Raw genomic sequence first — 22424 nt, 5'->3', positions numbered from 1 at the left:
TTTACAGTGTGTGTGTGAAACCCCGCCCCACAGGCCAGAGCTATGTTTGCATTTATATCATATCAACCATAAGAATAACCTTATTCAGACAAGAGGTGCCATGTTGTAGAACAGAAGGAAGTGACATAAAGCATCAGAGTTTAGGTTTTAAAAATGTTAAATTTCTGAAATAATTTTATACATAGATTTCCACTTATTTTTGGTAATGATAAGCATATTACAACATTAGGTTTCTTATAACGTTTTTTTTTTTTAAATATATTTTATTGATTTTTTACAGAGAGGAAGGGAGAGAGATAGAGAGTTAGAAACATCGATGCGAGAGAAACATCGATCAGCTGCCTCCTGCACATCTCCCACTGGGGATGTGCCTGCAACCCAGGTACATGCCCTTGACCGGAATCGAACCCGGGACCCTTGAGTCCGCAGGCCGACGCTCTATCCACTGAGCCAAACCGGTTTCGGCTCTTATAACGTTTAAAATCTTCAAAAATGGAAACTCAGTGAAATGTTTAAAATTTCTAGGCTATAAAGAGCATTACATTCTTCAGGTGGCTGCCTCCTGACGCAGTGCAACTAGTTCTTTGTAACAAAAGACAAACTCATGAGCCTGCAGCTACTTCTAAGTGAGGTTGAGTACTGTGTTTTTTCAGTATTTAACTTAAAGGATCTCTGGCCAGCAGACTACAATGTTTGTTTTATAATTGCCGCTGAACTAGGATAGTTTGTTTCCAGATGGTGCCCTTCCTTCAACCTGCACAGTCTCTCCTTGTTCCGAGCTATTCAACTCCCGCTGATCCCACTCCCCGCACCCCTATTTTAAGGCCACAGAGAGGAAATCCTAGGGAGGAGACTCCCCACGCCCCCAGTCTCCAGCAATTTTTTTGGTGACGTAAGATGTGGGCTGAACCCAGTCTACTGAGAAAGAGGGAATCACTATTCAAGGGCACTGTATATACAGTCTGGTCAGCTGCAGCTGGTTACAGCGTTTCTCCATGTGGCAGACAGAGCAAAGCCACAACGCCTTCTCTGCTGGATTAAAGACAGCCCACAGACCAGAACTTCCACTCCACTACTTAAGATTACATAGGTGGCTTGTCAAATTCGATTGATTAGTGTTGTAAGAAGAAAAAGAAGTTCCTTATTACAGCCTGGATTCAACGGCCCAAAACAAAGATGCAGTTGCCATTAAAGTCACAGATGAACAAACTCCTACACTGATTTTTAAAAGCAAGAATAAGAGCGGCAAGTTTCTGGCTTTGCTTTATCAACAGATGCAAAAGGTATTTTAATGCTTTTATTTTTACTTAAAAATTCTAATGTATGTCAAAATGCATAATTATTTTACATCTGTCATAGAAATTTCAAAATCTCTTATTAAACAAAGAATTTTGGAATACACTAAAATTTATTTAATCTGGAAAAGTTTTTGTTTTTCAACTTTATGTAAAACCTGGTCATTACGTACTTTATGATGATTAATGTGTTATTTTTTCATTTAATGATCTTTAGTGACATGCTTATAGATTAATGTATATATGCTGAGTTTCAGGAAACAAGTGCTATAGTGACACTAGACAGAAACTTTAACGTAAAGATTTATGTGTAAGGTTTTTATGTTTGGCATAGTGATGAAAAACAAAGGGATACAAACTTAAAGAAAAGTTATACACATTAGTCTTCACATATCTATAGGGTGTGAAGATTTATATACCATTAGATATCTTAAACTACAGCTAAAAAACACAGAAGATATAAAATTAACTGAAAGTCTTTGCAATACACCTCAATTATGGTATAACTAAATGTCAGCAAAAATTCTTGTAATGATTTAAGACAGGTCTATGATATTTCTTGTTAAAACTCAAAATTTTAAATATCTTCCCAGGTTTACATGTAATAGTAATTTAACTTGAGTAACAGAAATAAAAACTATTATAACTAAATTAATTAAAAAAGCAAAGTTATTGATACATAACCCCCCTAAAACCTTATAGATTAGGATTGGGGAGAAAAAGAAAATGCAATATAAGTATTATGTAAGTCAGCATTAACAACAGAAAGTAAAACCCCAAAGATACAGTTACTTAAATACATGATTAAAAGATAGAAAATATATGAATGTTATATAGAAATAATTTTGGTAACCATAAGCAAGAGTGTTCTTTCAATATTTCATCTGGGGGCTTTAATTGTATTGTGAGAATTATTAACAATAAATGCCTGGTTACTAATTAGTAAGCTTTAACACCAAAAATACTTGTTTGTTATGATTTGGGGATCCTCTGTCCTTTTAAACATTCAAGATACTAACTGTAAGTATCTTCAATAAGCAAATAACAGTAAAGCTAAGATTTCCCCAACTTTCATGTCCTTTCCTTAAACATTCTTAACTCTAAACACTGGGAAGATCTCTGTGAAATGTGTTTCACAAGAGATTCTGATAAAATTTCCAAGCAATACTGGATCTGAAATACTTGCCATCTTTTCATCGTTTGCTATGAAAAGTGCAGGACCTCATTAAATCTCAATTCTTACTGAAGCCTGAGGGTAGCATTGAATCTAAAACCCAAAGCACACAGATAGCTGGTCTCTTCCTAGAACACAATACACAATCTGGAAGTTCTTTATCTAAGGTATCTTCAATGCTTCCTAAATTCAAGTTGGCTGCCTCCTACTGTTTTCAGGGCATGACACAGGCAGTGAGGTGCCTCTATACGTTTCCCATTTGAAAGGAAGTCAATCCTACTTATGTCTTCTCTCTACTAGCCGACAATGTAGCAACTATGAAGAGGAAAAAGTACCAATAAAGTTAACACAAAGCATAGAAGACTTTCCCCCCAAAAAACAACCAAGCAAAGACAGATTTAAACTTAAGTATACTGTAACTAATTTATAACATTCTCTTGGGATCTAGGAAAATTTTTAACATACACAGAAAGGTTTTATGAGGTAACACAGATTTATGGATCTTTCACTTTTAAAACTGAACATATGTGGGAAAATATTAAATAAGAGAATGTTTCAGAAAATGTAACAGTAACTGTATTTTTAAAACCGGTTCTTTACCCATGACGTAGCTCAGTCTACTACTTAAAAATTTGGCTCCTTACTCTGTTTTAGATGACAACAAAGTCAGTACACTTTAGTAAGGATAAGGGTGTTGTATTTATTTTTAAAAAATTTTAATTGCCTCCTTTAAATACAAATTTAGGTCAGATTCTCTTATGGTAGACAGTGACTTTGGTTATGATTTCATTGTACAGGAGCCCATACAGAGCTAAAGCAGACAGAATACACCTAAAGGAAGCTATTGCTATTTTAATTTAGATTCGTATTTTCACATCTTTGTTCTTCTGTGAAAATAGTGATGTAAAGTCACAACAGTCTTGGATTATACGCTTAGTTGTTCTAAAAAATCTGTGTCTGGAAGGAACTCAAGCTTTTCAAATAGAATACTGTTCATAAAATTCTACTTGTTTTGAAGTTCACACTACTTTCTAAATTTTTCTTGTTTTGGTATCTTATTTCATAGCAGATTATTAAAATGATTTTATGATCTAAGAAATGAGAGGACTTGAGCACTAGGACAGTAACCACAGGAGAAATCTGTGCATTTACCCAGGAGGCTGAGGGCTTCTATTGTACTGCCCTCAGTTTGTTTTATTTATTTTTGCCCTCGGTTTTTAAATTAAACCACATCTGAATTTCATGAATCCGGTAAATGTAACGAGAAATCTTGCATTGGTTTTTGGTGTGGGTAACTCTACGTAGTAAAGTCCTTTTAAAAATAAAATAGAAGACTCTTAAACTCTAAAATATCAGAAGGCAAAGTATGAAAACAAAAAACAAAGTATTCATCGACGTATGCTTTTGGTGAGCAGTCAGCAACAGAAGGTCTTTAATATACATATGGAATATTATTATGCTCACCCTTACTATCTAAACTATTTTGTAAAAAACCAATAATTCCCCACACTCACAAAGTTATGACTCCTCTGTTGTTATGAATGACCAGGATAAAAACCACAGGTCTAGAGAAGTCACAAGAAGATCTGAATTCCACTTGAGTGTTTTAGCTTCTCCACAACTTTATTCCTTTGCAAAATGGTGTGATGCAAATAGTTAACATGTGCCAAGCAGATATAAATATAGGGGATTGTTGTAATGCTGCTGATAGAAAAAGGAGAGAACGTGTTGCCATGTGATGTAGTGGTTAATATGGACCCTGGAGTTTCTGCCTGGGTTCAAATTGTGGCTCCATCTCTTAGGAGCTGTGTGACTCTGGGTGAAGTGTGTAACTTCCGGGTGCCAGTTTCTTCATCTAAAAATGAAGATCATATTAATCTACCTCTGAGGTTTGTAATGAGAAGCAAATGATTTAATACATGTGAAGGGCTTTAAACCATGCCTGGCATTCGTAAGTATGATGGCGTTGTAATTGTCGATAGCAGGCATAAACAACCTGGGCCCTAGCTTCTCCAATCAATGGCACTTGGGTGGAAAACAAGCAGAAAAGCTCTGTGTTAGTGTATCCACTGCCATCCTTCCAAAAGAGCAGACAGGAATGCATTTACAGGAGAGGTGGGCTATACACAGCAGGTGCTGATGACCTGATGGAGAGACACGTTCTCTCTGCTGCTCCTCTTCAGGGAGGTAGCTACAGAGAAAGGGAGAGGCTCCGGTTCTTGGAACTAAACTAGTTCTAATGAAAGTTTCCACAAAACTATAGCATAGAGGACAAGTATTTCTCATCTGCCACAGCAAAAATGAAACATCCCGGGCAAGCACACGTTCAGTGTGTGTGCCACTGCTACCAACACTCACGGAAGAGCCCGGGAACCTGAGTTCTTGACCTGCCTCCAGCATCACCTGCTTGTGCGGCCCAGGCCTTCACCACGCACTCGGGCCCAAAGAGGTTCTCGACTGAGGTGCTCTCCGAGGCACTTCCCAACTTTAACAACCACGCTCAATTGCAGGTGGTTCCTTGCCTTGGTAATGGTTATAGAAAGGTAACATTTTACTAAAATGCAATTCAGCAGAACCTGTTAGGAGAATGAACCTGCTGAAATATATATAAGCTTAGAGCATATATAATATTATGGCTGAGAAACACGATACCCACAATAATGACTATACGCATGCTATCATTCTTAAACTTGTCCCCAATCCCAAAAGACATCCTATAAAACAACAACAGCAACAACAACAACAACAAAACAATGCTGAAACTTTCCCATTTTAGATTTACCTAAAAATGTTTCTTGAATTTGATAGTTTATAAAGGTATTTAACCAGAGGGCTAATTTAATTGAAACTGCACAGTATAAAAATATAAAACATCAACTAGTAGTCACCTAGTAACTTTAACACTAGTTAGGGAACAATGTTTTAATTAATGCCTTACAAATATTGTGTGCCATTTTAAGAGTTTTCAGGTAGTAAGTGAGCTTTTTAAAAGTCAGAAAAGAAAAAAAAAAGTCAGAAAAGTCTCTGCTTAGGTGCCTCTGCCCTCAGTGGGCAATCACTGAGCTGGGAAGAAAAAGCAGGAAGGTGGCACTTGGAAAGGTAGTCTCTGAAACCTAATTTTTAAACAAATGCGAAGGTACTATGATACTGAACTTAAGAAATTAATAACTTTAATTCTGGTCCAATTTATTATTAGATATTCTTTTTTACATCACTGACTTTAAAAGTAGATTACTATTTATTCCTTTTACTTCTTCCCTTCATTGGCTTGTTTTTTAGAAGGCGTTACACAAGCTCATTTCAAAATGAAGGCTTTTATCTGGACCCTAATTGTGCTCCTCTTCCTATTAACGGGCACCGAACACTGTAGAGGAGAGTTCAAAATAAAAAAAATAACCCAGAGGAGATATCCTCGTGCCACGGACAGCAAAGAGGAGGTAAAGAAATGTGCGTACACGTTCCTGGTACCTGAACAGAAAATAACGGGGCCGATTTGTGTCAATACCAAAGGGCAAGATGCAGGCACCATTAAAGACATGATCACCAGGATGGACCTGGAGAACCTGAAGGACGTGCTGTCCAAGCAGAAGCGGGAGATAGACGTCCTGCAGCTGGTGGTGGATGTGGATGGAAACATTGTGAACGAGGTGAAGCTGCTGAGAAAAGAGAGCCGGAACATGAACTCGCGAGTTACCCAACTCTACATGCAGCTACTACACGAGATTATCCGGAAGAGGGATAACTCACTTGAACTTTCCCAGCTGGAAAATAAAATCCTCAACGTCACCACAGAAATGTTGAGGATGGCAACAAGGTACAGGGAGCTAGAAGTGAAATATGCTTCCTTGACTGACCTTGTCAATAATCAGTCTGTGATGATCACTTTGTTGGAAGAACAGTGCTTGCGGATCTTTTCCCGACAAGAACCCCATGTGTCTCCTCCTCTTGTCCAGGTAGTGCCGCGACACATTCCTAGCAGTCATCAGTACACTCCTGGGCTACTGGCAGGTAATGAGATACAGAGGGATCCAGGTGATCCCAGAGATTTAATGCCACCACCTGATCTGCCGACTTCTCCCACCAAAAGCCCTTTCAAGATACCACCAGTAACTTTCATCAATGAAGGTGAGTTACCACTTTCTGTTAAAAATGGAAGTAAGGGGTTAATATGTTTTAGAGTTGAGGAAACAATACTCACTTTGGTGAAGTAATTATACATAATAATTAAAATTTCTATTTTTGTTTTCTACTAAGAATTGACAAATAGATCTCTCAGCTCTAAGACTATAAGTATAAGTAAGTTTTCACTAGCAAAAAACCCCCAAACTCCAAACCTAGAATTCTCCCTCTCTTCCTTAATTTCATTCTTTCCTTCATTCAGTATCAGTCACTGATCTAGGTGCAAAAATAAACCATCTTTGTTTCAATTTAGTAAGCTCATTGCTAACTCATTTGTATTCAGAGTCAGAACTCCAGTTTTGATCCAAACTATTTATGGGAGTCTAGAGGACAGGAACTTCCTCAATTACTACCTGTGTGGCCTTGGACGGGGTGGGGAGGCAGAGAACTGCTCCCTGCCTCCGTTTCTTCATCTTTAAAATGGAGACAACAACAGTGCCTGGAACTCAGATGTTATAATAGCCTGTCAACTAGCCTCCATAACTCCATTTTATCTCTCCAGAAAATATATTCTACATTGCCAAAAAATTTGTCTTTTTTAACCACCACTTTGATCACATCACACTTCTGCTTATATGTTCCCCGACTACAAACTGGAAAAGTCCAATTTGTTTAGCCGGGTAAGACTAATATCCTCAAAAGATCCATCCTACTTCTTTAGCTTTCCTTCTGTTGATTTCCTTTACAAAAACCGCCCGCTTCAATAAAATGGATCAAGTCACTGTCTTCTTACTATTCAAATTATAAGGCCCAGACTAAAAAAGGGAAAATAAAATAATAAAAGTAGCTACTCCTCCTTGAAGACCCTGTTGACTCCCATAGGCTTGAAGTGATTGCCTCCCTCCATGAATGTCTCTTCTCTCTGTAACACATTTCCCATATTAGCTCTGGCATTATCAGTTATCTTCACATGTACACACAGGACCTATAACACATCTAAAAAGATGCCTTCCTACTATAAGCTCCTTCCCGATCGATGGGTATTGTGTCTCATTTGCAGATGCTAAATAGATGCTGATTGACTTGATATTACATTCTTATACAGCTTCTTGAAGTTGTGTCATTTCAAAAACCTTCAAGAAAGTACTTTATGCAATTCTATATACTGGATTCATTCAGTAACAATAGGCTAGAGTACCATTAAACTGTCTAAGTGCTGATCATTATTACTATCTCCACCACCTTTGTTTTCCAAAGGAAAGATATGTAAAAAATGATCCACTGAATATAGAAAGAAAAAAATATTTATTATGTATATTCTTTTAAAAATGTATATATTTTTGTAAGCTCTTAATGTACACAAAATCAGTTGTACATATGATTTATGAATAAACATAATTGAAGCGTGTGGATTTTAATAAACTGGTGGGTGCATAGCTATGTACACATGGAGACAACCGTCATGGAGTATTTTCTGTGGGTGCTGAATGTTAAGTGGATGGCATCACCAATTCTAGAAGAAATGAATACTCACATATTCATATGCTGACACACTAAACATGCTTATCTGAAATAAGATATCAGTTCTAGGTTTTATTATACATTGAGCTGTAGTGCAAGAAAAATCTAGTATTACAGAATTAAATTCCATGCTAGGGATTCAGCATATCAAAAGTCCCATTAAACAGACTTTTGCTTTAATGAAACAGTGATATAAATATACTTACTAAACCAATACTTAATGTAAAAATTAAGAACAGGCATAACTTTTTTCTGTTATTATTTGTTGTTATAAACAAACATTTTTAGTTATTTTATTCTATAAATGTTGGTCTCTGAAATCCAAAGACATATTAATTACACTATAAGAATGTTCAATAGTACACTAATGAATATATAAGAAAAGTACACAGAATTAAGAAAATGTGTTTTCTTTGTTATTGACCTTGGGTAAGTCACTTTGCCTGTCTCTGTTTTCTCATTTGTACAATGAGCATTGGTTGGACTGGATGATTCTAACACCCTTTCTAGTTCTAATAGTCTGTGATTCTTATAAACTATAACTTACTACAAGAAACAAGAAACTAGTTATTTTCTTTTCTTAATAATGTGCTAAACTCTCATAATATCCTATGCCAGTCTGGAAAATATGTCTAAGCTGTTTGGGTACTTGCACAAAGAATGCAAAGATGGGGGGCTATTGCTGTACTGACATATGCTTCGAACACCAAGAAGCTCAGATTACTGGTGTCTACATGTAGGTTGTATATTATCATTCTAACGTCTAAATACATCATTTTATGTATTATTTAAAATGTATCTTAGCCAGTCACAAAAAGTCAAATACGTGTAATTTTATTTTTTTGAGGTACTTAGAAGAGTCAAATTCATAAGGACAAAAGGAAGAATGGTGGCTGCCAGGGGCTGGGTGAGGGAGGGAATGGGGAGCTGTAGGATGGGGCATAGAATTTCAGTTTGCAAGCTGAAGGGAGTCTGGAGATTGCTTGCACAATAATGAGAATGTACTAATGCCACTGAACTGCACACTTACGAGTGGCTAAGTTGGTAAATGTCATGTTATCTATATCTTACCATTTTTTAAAAAAGGTTTTTAAATGACAGTCAGTTTTATATTTTCTTTTAAATTGGTCTTTAAAAATTGACAAACTTATTATGAACTTACAGCAAGTAATGGCATAATTTTGTTAGTTCAACATAAATTATCTCCAGGAACAAAACCTTCCCTCTACCTTAAAAACAAAATGTTTGGGAATGACTACACACTGGCACATTGCCATCGATAAAACTCTTAGCTGTTAATGATATTCAGTGGCTGCACTTTAGGTCAGTCTTTTATAGAAGAAAACATCACTCTTTCACAAATGGCAGCATTATAAAAAATAAGTTTATTCCTTACAGGTAAAGGGAGTTGGGAGTTTCTCTACAGTGTGTTAGAGCATAGACCTAAAAGTCAAGAACCTTGGGTTCGGGCAAGGCTTTTCTGAGACCTGGCTGCCCCTTTTGTAAAAGATATCGTTGTGATGATTAAATGAAGTGACTCATGTGAAAAAACTGACTTGTGTGTGGTCTGACCATCGCTGATTATTAACTTTTGTGGGTGCACTTCTCTGTATGTGCTTTGCCTTGACATGTAAAGGGATATAAAAGGTGAGCTTAAAAAAGTTAAACTTGAAAAAAATAATTAGAAACTAAAAATATGCTGTTAAGTGCATAATAAGCTAATTTTCAATGATTTAAAATGTTTCTTATTCGTAAATTTTAAAGATGCAATTGGTTTTAGTGGAATACTTATATTAACAGTTAAAACAAAAAAAACTAAAGAAGTCTGGTTAATAAGCAAAGGACCCATCCTACATAATAAAAGGCTAATTTGCAAATCGACTGAACAGTAGAACAACCAGTCACTATGACATGCACTGACCACCAGGGGGCTGACGCTCAACGCAAGAGTTGCCCCCTGGTGATCAGTGCACTCCCACAGGGGGAGCGCCTCTCAGCCAGAAACCAGGCTCACAGCTGGCGAACACAGCAGCGGTGGCAGGAGCCTCTCCCACCTCCGCAGCAGCACTAAGGATGTCTGACTGCTGGCTTAGGCCTGCTACCCCCAGGGAGCACACCTAAGCTGTCAGTCGGACATCCCCTGAGGGCTCCCGGACTGTGAGAGGGCACAGGCTGGGCTGAGGGAACCCCCCCCAAGTGCACGAATTTCGTGCACCGAGCCTCTAGTTAGAATATAATTCTATTAACTAGTTATGAAAAACAATAGGTTAAGTTCTTTAATAATTTGAAAAATAAAAGCTAAGGTTGGTAACTGCATTTTGAATTTAAAGATTAATAAACAAAGTAAATCATATTATTACAAGAAAGAATCTATTATCACTTTAGCAAGTATCTGCCTCAAACTTCCCATTCCAGAAATGCTCTCAAATATACGTACCTTATACTTAACTCACAACCCAATTAAAGAGTTTACCTTTCAAAAGATTTTACTTGCTGACCAATTATCTGAAAGCTCTAAATTGGTGGGTGGTTTTTTTTGTGTGTGTGTTTTTTTTTTGTCCTGTTTCTCCTATCACAAAGAGAACAGTATTCGGACAAAGTAAGAAAATAAATGAGAAATTTAAAAACAAAAAGGGCAGGATTCTCCTTTTAACTTAGGTAATTAGTTTGTAGAAAAAGGGCAGGTATGTTAAAGTTGATTCCTAGCACAAGTGCTATTCAAAGTATGACATCTTTTTTAAAAAAAATCTTTACCTGAGGATATGTTTCCACTCATTTTAGAGGGAGAGAAAGGGAGAGGAAAGATAAATCAGCTGCTTCCCGTACACACCCAGTCCGGAGATGGAACCCGAGACCTTCCAGTGTACAGGAAGATGCACCAACCCACTGAGGCACCTGGCCAGGGCTGAAATCTTTTATTTAACCCTTTGAGTGCCAACCAATATCCTAGGAACGATGCTAAAATTGCCAAGGCATTTTTGCTGATTTTACAGCAGTTTAGGAAAAAAATTATGAATCGCAAGTAAATGAAGTTACATATTCAATATCTTCCACAAAATCGTCATCTTCACAGCAAGAATTGACATATTTAGCAATATCATCATCACTAAGAAAAGCAGACTTAGAACTGGATACTGCAGGAGGAGCGCGATTGCGCTCCCCGGCACTCTAGGGGTTAACCCACTGCTTTGTTCAAAATATGGGTTCTTTATGAGACATACTCACTGGGAAATTACAGGTCAATATTTTTCTTTCTATGAATCAGATCTATTAACTGGAGTTTGTTAGCCCTGTACAAACTTTAATCATCAAAAAAACTGAGGAGGAAGAGACTGGTCCCTCAAATTCCATGTACAGAATTCCAGTTTCTTGCCTAGAAAAGAATCAAGTTGTGTGTCATGGAAGATGAAGAATATCACAAGATTATTCAATACAAGAAATGGGTTAATAAAATTCCTATTTTAAAACAAAGGTACTTCTATACCCATTGAACCACTATGAACAAATTCCTAAATCATGTCAATTAATTTCTGATAATATTCAAATGAACAAGTTATATTTGATCTCTCAAAAAGAAAACTGGTCCTTCTACTAGTCATTTAAGAATTCCCACTCTGTATTTTTTTTACAGTACAGAGAAAGTAGTAAAATATGTATTATAAGAATGATTTACAACCTTATTCTAGAGCAGAAAGTAAATGAGATATGTAAGTAATAATGAGAAACTATTTCTGCCAAGATCAACAGTGCACACTGGCTAAGACAGATTAATGGTTTATTTATAAAATAAATATAAACAAATACTAAATTCTTATATTTACTATCTTTACTGAGGAGAAAAAAAGGTAACAATAAGCACTACTTTTATTAATTTTATCCACATGTACTGGAGAAGAATTAACTAATTTTTCCTGAGCCTCTCTTTATATCAAGTAAGTCTAACAGGCATCCACCTTGTAAATATGAAGCCCACTGAAAAAATGTGGGTTGAAAATTAAAGTTGAAGATCATTTTAAATTTGCACAAATGGAAGTCTTGTCAAATCAAAGCTGGATTTAGAAAACCCAGAACTCTTTCATTTGCTTAAATATCCAAGGGCATATTAAATAGCAGAAAGAAAAAGGTATTTTATAAATGTTCTGTCAACATTCAAAACCTTGGTGTTTCTAAATATTTTACAGCATTGCCCTAGCTGCTTTGGCTCAGTGGACAGAGCATTGGCCTGTGGACTGAAGGATCCTAGGTTCAATTCCGGTCAAAGGCATGTACCTCGGTTGCAGGCTTGATCCCCTGCCCTGGCCGGGGCATATGCAGGAGGCAACCAATGGATATGTCTCTCTCTCACATCAATGTTTCTCTCTCTGTCTCTCCCCATCTCTTTCACTTCTCTGAAAATCAATGGAAAAATGTCCTTGGGTTAGGATTAACAAAAAAAATAATGATAAATATTTTACAGCATTTCAAATAACCTCATGAAAGTCAAAGTCATGAATATATACTTAAATATAAACTGTCCAAACTATACTCCAATGCATGCAGAGTAAATATTTACAAAGATGATATTCATGAACTAAACAATACAAAGGAAACTAAGCAAATTTCGGAAATGAGAGAGGTATGTGTATTGCAACAAAAACACTTATGCAGACAGTAATCACACCACTAACAGGTTTTAAGACAAGTAACCCTGACCACTCTGAGTGACAACCTAGAAACCCTAGCTAACTTTGGAAATAACCATGCTGACTACTTCTAAACTGAGAGAACCCGTTTCAGCTCCAGTGTCCACCTCACGGGCTCTCAGTGGCACCCTTAGTCACTCCCACTAGAGGCACGCCAAACCTGGAACTCCTCCGTGACACGGAGCCCTTCCCTCTCCCTCTCAGCACATGACTCATGTGTGGCCTTGATCAGACTTCCTACCTCCGCCAGCCTAACTACTAATCCATCTTTGAAACTCAGCTCCGATATAGGTAGACTCTGATCTCTTACCTAAAAATCTGGGTTAGCTATTTCTTAGCTAGGGCTCCCATGTGCATAACTGTGCACAACCTGGATGTATAACTCCATCAAAGCACTTGCTACGCTGTAGCGAATTCTCTCTTTACTTGCCACTTCCCCACTTTCCCACTACACTCTATGGCTGTTTCTTTCTTTTTTTAAAAAAACTATATTGATTTTTTACAGAGAGGAAGTGAGAGGGATAGAGAGTTAGAAACATTGATGAGAGAGAAACATCGATCAGCTGCCTTCTGCACACCTCCTACTGGGGATGTGCCCTCTATGGCTATTTCTTTACCACTTGAGCCAAAACAGCTTCTAGTCTATAGCAGAAGCAGCAAAGACATTTCTGGAAAAGTTAATGCAGAACTGAGGAAACCACTGTGGCTTTTTTTTCCATTTAATTCAACAAATATTTGAGTGCCTAAGTGGGTTTAAACTGCTGATACACAACCAAAAGATACAGTTCTTGCCCATGGGAACTTCCATGAATATATAAATGAATATGTTATCATGCATTACACAAAATAATCTAAGAATGGACTTGGAAATCATACTTCACTTTTCCTTCCATTTCATTCCAACATATGAAATTTAAATTCTCTAAATTTCATCCTATCTGAAATACAACTTCTCTACCTTTCTGTGACTTGACTACAATGTATGTTTCTGTAATGTGAAGCAGATCATATGTGACTAGCAAAAGAGGGAGAATAGCCCTGGCCGGGTTGGCTCAGTGGATAGAGTGTCAGCCTGCGGACTGAAGGGTCCCAGGTTCGATTCTGGCCAAGGGCACATGCCTGAGTTGCAGGCTCGGTCCCCAGTGGGGGGCGTGCAGGAGGCAGCTGATCGATGATTCTCTCCCATCATTGATGTTTCTAACTCTCTCTCTCATTCTCCCTTCCTCTCTGAAATCAATCAATAAATATATTTTTTTAAAAAATAAAAAAAGAGGGAGAATAATATCAGTAAAACAAAGGGGTCATTTTGGTTCATATGGGATTTTCCCAAGCATTTCATCAGTTTTATGCCACAAGTTAACTGCAACTGATGACAAAGTATGCTAACAGCTAACACTGGCTGTTATTTTCAGTGCATGATTTTGCAGAACATGGATTTTTTCAGAAATACAGTATTTTGCTACAATAGAAATTTCTACTGCTACAGTAGAAATGACTGTGTGTTCATCTTTGAACAGCCACATTAAATCTATAAATTAAATAAGCATATATTTATTAAATTATTAAATACTTATATTATTAAATAAGCTATTACTATGTGTCAAGGTTAGAAAGGAGAAAAGGAGAGAACTAACAGTTACTGATAATGACTACTTTAAGTGTTGCATCAAAAGGCTCTAATAGCCCTGGCTGGTTTGGCTCAGTAGATAGAGCGTCGGCCTGCGGGCTGAAGGGTCCCGGGTTCGATTCCGGTCAGGGGCATGTACCTTGGTTGCGGGCACGTTCCCAGTGGGGGGTGTGCAGGAGGCAGCTGATCGATGTTTCTCTCTCGTCGACGTTTCCGACTTTCTATCCCTCTCCCTTCCTCTCTGTAAAAAATCAATAAAATATATTAAAAAAAAAAAGGGCTCTAATAGCCCTGGCTACTTTGTCTCAGTGGTTAGATCCAAAAATGTGGGTATCACAAGTTCATGAGTCAGACATTCTACAAATGATTTTACAAAACGCTTTGTCATTTGAAAAGACATGAAGAACTTATTAGTGAGTTAAAAAATGAGAGATTCCATAAAACTCTGAAATATAACAGCAGGTCAGAGCATGGACTCTGGGATTAGAAAGAAACAGTTTTAAGTCCAGGGTTTACTACCTTATTTGATATGGGACCTTAGTCTATAGTAAACTGTCTCATCTATAGAACATCTGTAAACTATCACAGGGTCATTATGTAGATTAAATTTAAAAATTACTATTAGTCATAAAATTGATACAACTCTTTAGGAAGGCACACTGCCAACATTCCTGAAATGTATTCTCACGGACTATTTGTTGCATAGGGAGAAAAGTTAGAAGATTTTTTAAGTTTGGGAAACTATGGTTTATTTCAGGGCTTTTCAGTATTTAAGATGTGAATGTACAGTGTGAGTTTCCAAAAGGCTAATGGAACATTCAACAATTCTAAAACTCATCATGGCATGCTGTTTTTTAGTATTTCAAAGAACTAGTGTATTCCACTGAAATCAAAATTTAAAAACAGTAAACTGGGCTCTATGGAGAACTGTAAAAGTTTCACACTCTCCTGATCCAGTAGATCAATCCCACAACATTTTTATAAGAAAATATGAAAAAATGAAACCTAAGAAGACACTTTGTGAAGTGTTATTTCTAACAGCAAAAATCAGATAAAACCTCAATGTCCAATGTCAGCGGAATAAATAATATGTCAGCATCGTAAGTACCTAAATGCAGACTATGGAAATGCTTATTAAAATAAAAAGACAGAATCCAACTTTCTATATGTGTTATGATGATAACAGTATAAAAGCGTGTGTATATGTACAAAGGCTTGCAAGAATAGTGGAAAATGACACAAGTTAATGTTCTGGAGAATGGGGCTTGTGCTAATCCTTTTACTTAGTTTTTAACTTTTATAGCATTGTGTACACAATAGACAAAAAGTGGTTTCTGTAAAGATACAAAGGTAAGGCTCCTGATTAAAAACTATTTTAATATGGCTGTTTTCTTATTAAGTTTCCAGCCAATCAATAATATTTCAATTACAGGACCATTCAAAGATTGCCAGCAAGCAAAAGAGGCTGGCTACTCAGTCAGTGGAATTTATATGATTAAACCCGAAAACAGCAATGGACCACTGCAGTTATGGTGTGAGAACAGTTTGGACCCTGGGGGTTGGACTGTTATTCAGAAGAGGACAGATGGCTCTGTCAACTTCTTCAGAAACTGGGACAATTATAAGGTAAGTCAGTGAATCAGACAAGAGGACAGTAGCCATTCCATAAATTAGACACACAGGTAAAAAAATAACTATCCATGTTTTTCGTTAGTGACGTTTGTCAAAAAAGATGATTCTCATCTCTAGTTTTAAAGTAAAAATTAAAATATAAAAAGGAAACTAAACATGCATTTTAAAATGACCCCTTTTCATCTGGATGACTCATACACATATGTAAGTGGTTCTTTGCAAAGACTTCTCCTAATTCCATTTTCTAAGGCAATGACTGCTTGTTTATAACCACATCTGTACCTAACATCAAGTATATTTAAGCAATAATATGAAGTATAGGACTTTAAAAAAATTACCCCTTTTCTAGGACTAATTACCTCTGATAAACCATGCTAATGCTTTTTTTTTTTTTGAGTGGTATATATTTTTAGTTTAAGGATGGCAGATGGTAGAAACTATTATTCTCTAGATGGTTAATAATTCAGTCAAAACTGTAAAATAACATGTGATTATTCACTCTTAGGTGATATTTTACTGGCAGCTAAAAATGAGACATTAATATATCCATGTCAGAAGTATAAATTATTAAACAAATACTAACTAGAAAAATGAAATTCTGCAGCACAACCTCCTTGAAAATACATTTAGTGTTAAGATAAGGTTTACTGAACTTAAATTCTGCTGCACACATGCAATGGGAAGTGCTTACTGAAATGGGACAGTTATTTTTTTCCAACATTAATCTACAATTTTTCAAAGGGGAAACTTTGGAGATTACTATTTTATCTTCTTATATTTACTTATAATAGAGCTAAAGAAGATAATTTGTTCTAAGAGATACTTTTGTAGAATGATCATAATGTTAGATATCCTTTTGTTTGACTATGGTGGGGACAGTATATACTTTTAGGAAAAAATTAGCTCTTTGTATAATGAGAGCTATCAGGAACCCTTTTCAAGGATCTGGGTAGTTCATTAGTTAATGTTTCTAGCAGCTATGAGTCACTTTTATTCTCTTTTGCCTTTGTCTTATTTGTAGGGTTTGAAACTAGCTGTGCAAATAAATACTACTGACAGATTAAGAGAAAGCAAAACAAAACTAAGTGACTATGTGGGGACTCATAAAGATTGGGTGACCTACTAAAATGGAATTTCACATTACCACTTAAATGGCCAATATCATTATGCTCAAACGTTTAAAACATATCTATTAAAACATGTACTATCACTACAGCTATTTATGTACTCATGCTCTTTCTTAATGAACAGAAAGGGTTTGGAAACATTGACGGAGAATACTGGCTTGGATTGGAAAATATTTACATGATTAGCAACCAAGATAATTACAAGTTGCTGATTGAATTAGAAGACTGGAGTGATAAAAAAGTCTATGCAGAATATAGCAGCTTTCGCCTGGAACCTGAAAGTGAATTCTATAGACTGCGCCTGGGGACTTACCAGGGAAATGCAGGGGACTCTATGATGTGGCACAATGGTAAACAATTCACCACACTGGACAGAGATAAAGATATGTATGCAGGTAGGTAGGAAAAAAGCTGATGTGCATTCTTTGTAGAATTACCACTTTCTGTGCATGAAATAGAACCTGTTAGAGTAAAGTGTACACCACTAAAAATCTTTCTAGAAAGGTCATTTTGGACTCAGTCAAAAGGAATATAATCTGGAAAGGAACAGCTTTAGAATTTCTTCTATAAGGCAGCGATTTTCAACCTTTATCATCTCATGGCACACAAATGAATTACTAAAATTCTATGGCACACCAAAAAACATATACTTTTTGCTGATCAGACAAAAAATAGGGATAATTTTGATTCATTCACACCGGACAGCTATTGTTGTGTTGACTTCTGTCATTTTGTTATTTGACAATCTAAGGGAAAAGAGATCAGTGCCCCTGACTAAAGAATCAGGTACTGCGCTTTTAAAAATTCTTGCAGCAACTGGTTGAATATCACTGCTATAAAGAAATCTCAATGCATGACCTCTGTGAAGAAGGTTCTGTTGGTCTAAGTTGGAGGGATGGGAAATGGAAAACAAAACAAAAAGGCACTCATCTTGAAATAAAACTGTCAACTGCCTAAAATTCATAACAGACACTAACTGGATACCTCCCATGTGCCAGGCTGGTGCTGAGGACACAGCAGTGAATAAAGTTCCTGCCCTTTGGAGCTGACGAGGGAGACAAATGACTTGTCAGATGGTGACAAGTACTCTAAGAAAAACGAAACTCAGAAAGGGAAAAGAAAGTAATGGGAAGAAGGGGATGGGGTAGGTGCTCTTTTCTGTGAGGTGGCCAAGGAAGGTTATTGTGAGAAGTTATTTCTGAATAAAGAACTGTAGGGAGTGAAGGAAGAAGCCACTTGGGTATATGGGGAAAGGCATTTCTTAGCAAAGGGGAACAGCAAACAATTGCGACATGTAAAAAAGGAACAAACACGAGCTTTATTCAGAGGGGAAATTAATATTCTTCTCAAAATCAATTAGGCCACCCACATAAGATAATTTTTAATTTAATTTTCATATATTTTTTGCCTCCTTAACCCAGGTTTGGGAGGAGATATCACCCCCCAAAATTGATCTATATTTCTGTTCAGCTGTATCCTGGAAAACAGCCTTTTTTTTCACATAGGCAAGAGAGGAAAAAAGGATGAGTGAAATAACTATAACGTATGCATTTTTTATAGAAACCCATTTAACTGACAGTCATACTGTTTTATATTATTTTTGAGAATTCAATTTCCCCCAAACTTTACTCTCTTTAGCAACTTCCTATCTTCCCTTCCAATCTCTCTCTTATATGCAAACAATACTTGCATTTTATTTACCCTGCTACTTGGAAAATTAAATCACTTAACAACAACAACAACAAAACAAATCCTAAGCAAGCAAAGGGCAAGATAAGAAAGTTCCAGTGATCTTTCATGTACTTAATATTTAAGCAACAGTAACAGAATAAATGAAAAAACAAAATTATGAAGATAAAGGCTAATGGAAATCAGTAAGGAAAATGTACTGTTCCAAGGTTTTGGGTGGTGTGCTGAGTACCACACTTAGAAGAAACTTACTCTGATAACTCTATTTTTCCCTCAAAGGAAACTGTGCGCACTTCCATAAAGGAGGCTGGTGGTACAATGCCTGTGCTCATTCTAACCTGAACGGAGTGTGGTATCGAGGAGGCCACTACAGAAGCAAGTACCAAGATGGAATCTTTTGGGCCGAATACCGAGGCGGGTCATACTCTTTGAGAGCAGTTCAAATGATGATCAAGCCTATTGACTAAAGGGAGACAGTCTACAACTTAAATAGAACTCTGTATTTTTCAGTCCCTGAAAATGTAAATTTTATACATATAGTATCTTGCACAATCCATTTCTACAGATACAGTTTTTTAAACAAATTTTACCGTACCTATAAAGAGAATTTATGAATATGGTTTCATTTTCCCTCAATATACAGCAGATTATTAGTTTCCATAATCTTAGTTACTTTAAAAATTACAATGATAAATATGGGCAAATCTTGTTTTTTACAATGTAAATATTTGCCACAAAGTAAAACAAACCTCAGCTTTATTTTAAATCAAAATTGAATACGTTTGACATCCTTAACAATTTATTTAAAAACTTTGAGATTTTTCTTACTTCCAATGAAAAGATATTTTTAAAGATTTCAGTCAAGTCATACATTTTATTTATAAAAAATAGATAGGAGCCCTGACCAGTGTGGCCCAGTGGATAGAGTGTCGGCCTGCGGACTCCAGGGTCCCAGGTTCAGTTCTGGTCAGGGGCATGTACCTTGGTTGTGGGCACATCCCTAGTAGGGGGTGTGCAGGAGGCAGCTGATCGATGTTTCTCTCTCATCGATGTTTCTAACTCTCTATCCCTCTCCCTTCCTCTCTGTGAAAAATCAATAAAATATATTTTTAAAAAATAGACAGGAAATTAGAGAAAACTCTAGTTTTGCCAATAAAAAATACATTTTGCATTAAATAAAAGTTATTTCAAATGGAATCTGTGCCTTTCACATGAAATAATTAAATCTAAATTTGTAACAATATTATTTTATGCCAATTTCCCAAAAGAATTAAGTGACACATAGTTTTAAAATATATTATTTTTAAAACAAAAAAATAAATGTAGACAATATTTAAATGGTCAATTTACAGAAACAGAAATATACAAATACTTTTTTTTGTATTATCTTCATATGATTTGCTGGACAAAATCTCCTGAAGTGCATTTTATGTTGTTATATTAGTAAGATACTAATATTATACAAATGCAGAATATTTAATGAGCCAATGGTCTAACAGAGATCTAAATTATAACGCTAAGCTTATTTATAAACTAGAGGCCCAGTGCACGAATTTCGTCCACGGGTAGGGTCCCTATGCCTGGGCGGCGATCAGGGCCGATATGTGGGGCAACTGGCGGGGTGATTGGGGGGCCCCTGCTGGCACCTGCCGTGGCTGGCCTGGCGCTGCCTGCTCGCCGGCCCCACCCCCCCGCTGCTGCCGCCAGTCGGGGCCTGCAGGCCGGGAGCAGCTCCTGTGTTGAGCGTCTGTCCCCCGGTGGTGGGGGGGGGGGGGGCGTCATAGCAACCAGCCGTTCGGTTGATTTGCATATTAGGCTTTTATTATATAGGTTACTTTCCCTCTCTAACTTACTGATCCTTACTATTTGGAAAAATCCTGCTATTCAAGTCAGAAAGCTTGGACAGCTTTGCAACATTACTGCATACTTACAGGTAAGACTAAAACAACTATAAGAACTTTAGGTGTCCCCCCAATACGGAGATTCTGAGATTCAACTGCTTCAGAGCAGAATCCACAGGGGTTTGGATAGTCCAAATCATTAATTCCATTTTATAATGTGTATGTCTTTAACTCATCTTTGCAACAACTTTATCACCAACCTTCTGAAACAACTTCCTTCCAAAAACATGTCCATTGCTTAGAGCTGACCTTCCCTTAATTCATTTGTGAACTACTAGCAAGATTTTAGAGAAATCTCATCAGACTTCTGCTCAAACAAAAAGAAAATCCAATCAGAACTGAAGACTATCATTTATTTGAACAACTTAAGTCCACTAAAACATGACCAATGTTTTTCCTCTGGCACATCTCAAAATAAAACTTCTGGAGAGAAGGTAAGAGAACATTAAAACCTTTTCGTGGTATTATTCTTTATTTTACCTATTCCTCTTAGAATGGTTTTCAGGGCCCTCCCCACCATCCCCAGAACTCCCCCCACCCCTGAAAAATCTGCTGTAAGATTTCTGGGAGGAATTAGATATCTAATTGTTATATCAAATCTTAGTTAAAAAATACTTTACTAGGGTATTTCATTTTTTGACACAACTGTAGCATATCATGTGAACATCCAAAACTCCATCAAAGCAAGTCTTATAGAATTTTCACAGAAGAGGAATATTAGTAACACTAGAATGATGTGAAAGTCAACCAACAAACTAGAAAACTGGGCTGAATGTTAAACTGCCTTGGCTGCTGGGCCTTCTCCTCTCCTTCGGAGAGCTGACACAGCTCTGTTCCGGAGTGTCCGGAGAGCTAAGGACAACTTATGCGAGTGAGCTCCTTGAGAGGAGGGAACAAGAAGCAGTGTTATGTAAGGACTGAGGGTAGGTTCTAAAGCCCAAACTACTTGCATTTGTAACCCAACTCTACCATCTACTAGCTGGGCTACCCTGGGCAATTTATTTTCTTATCTATAAAATGGGGATAATAACAGTACCTTGCCTAGACCACATGATTAGTGTGAAAATCAAATGACGTAATACATGTGGCAAAACATTTAGAATAATGCCTGACACAGTATGGACTCAGTGGACTGTAGCTATCAGGTTACCACTCATCTACGTACTTTCTGTAATACTTATTATGGTGCCTTGCACAGAGTAAGTGATCAATACGTGTGTTAAGAGAAATAATATCGAAGTTTTCAGGCACAAAATTACACTGGCCTATGATCTTCATTATAACCTAATAGAGCTATGTCAGCTATTATGGCAGATAGGAAAAAGACTGAACCATAAAAAAATAAAAATAAAAATTAAGGCAAGAATAGCCATAGTAGGAATTTCAGCCTAATGGGGATCTTTTGTTGTTGTTTTTTAAATTCTCATCCAAGGGTATGTTTTTCATTGACTCTAGAGAGAAAAAAAGGGAGAGGAATAGAGACAGAGAAACATCGATTGGTTGCCTTCTGTAAGCACAATGACTTGGGGATTGAACCTGCAACCCAGGTAACATGCCTTTGATGGGGAATCGAACTCATGAACCTTCCATCCACGGCTGAAGCTCTAACCACTGAGATATACAGGCGAGGGCCTAATGAAGATCTTATGAGAGAGTT

At 36.9% G+C, this 22424-nt stretch overlaps 2 protein-coding genes across 2 annotated transcripts in view; one reads left to right on the top strand and one right to left on the bottom strand.

Moving 5' to 3' along the window:
- The window catches only part of RALGPS2 (Ral GEF with PH domain and SH3 binding motif 2), a 120885-nt gene that overhangs the window by 27889 nt on the left and 70572 nt on the right, over nucleotides 1-22424 (bottom strand).
- Nucleotides 510-19570, top strand: ANGPTL1 (angiopoietin like 1). The gene is made up of 5 exons (XM_006088955.3): nucleotides 510-1283; nucleotides 5749-6594; nucleotides 15851-16044; nucleotides 17302-17572; nucleotides 19146-19570. Exons 2-5 carry the CDS (start codon nucleotides 5775-5777, stop codon nucleotides 19331-19333), a joined length of 1473 nt encoding a protein of 490 aa, XP_006089017.1. The 5' UTR covers nucleotides 510-1283; nucleotides 5749-5774; the 3' UTR covers nucleotides 19334-19570.

This window comes from Myotis lucifugus, unplaced genomic scaffold, assembly GCF_000147115.1.
Source record: "Myotis lucifugus unplaced genomic scaffold, Myoluc2.0 scaffold_54, whole genome shotgun sequence".
NCBI classification, from domain to species: domain Eukaryota; kingdom Metazoa; phylum Chordata; class Mammalia; order Chiroptera; family Vespertilionidae; genus Myotis; species Myotis lucifugus.
This window is presented reverse-complemented; position numbering and strand designations above follow the sequence as displayed.

Coding starts and splice junctions, on each gene's coding strand:
- ANGPTL1 (XM_006088955.3), top strand. CDS start 5,775: ATGAAGGCTTTTATCTGGACCCTAATTGTGCTCCTCTTCCTATTAACG. Junction 16,045..17,301: donor GAAACTGGGACAATTATAAG/GTAAGTCAGTGA, acceptor CTTAATGAACAG/AAAGGGTTTGGAAACATTGA. Junction 17,573..19,145: donor AGATAAAGATATGTATGCAG/GTAGGTAGGAAA, acceptor TTTCCCTCAAAG/GAAACTGTGCGCACTTCCAT.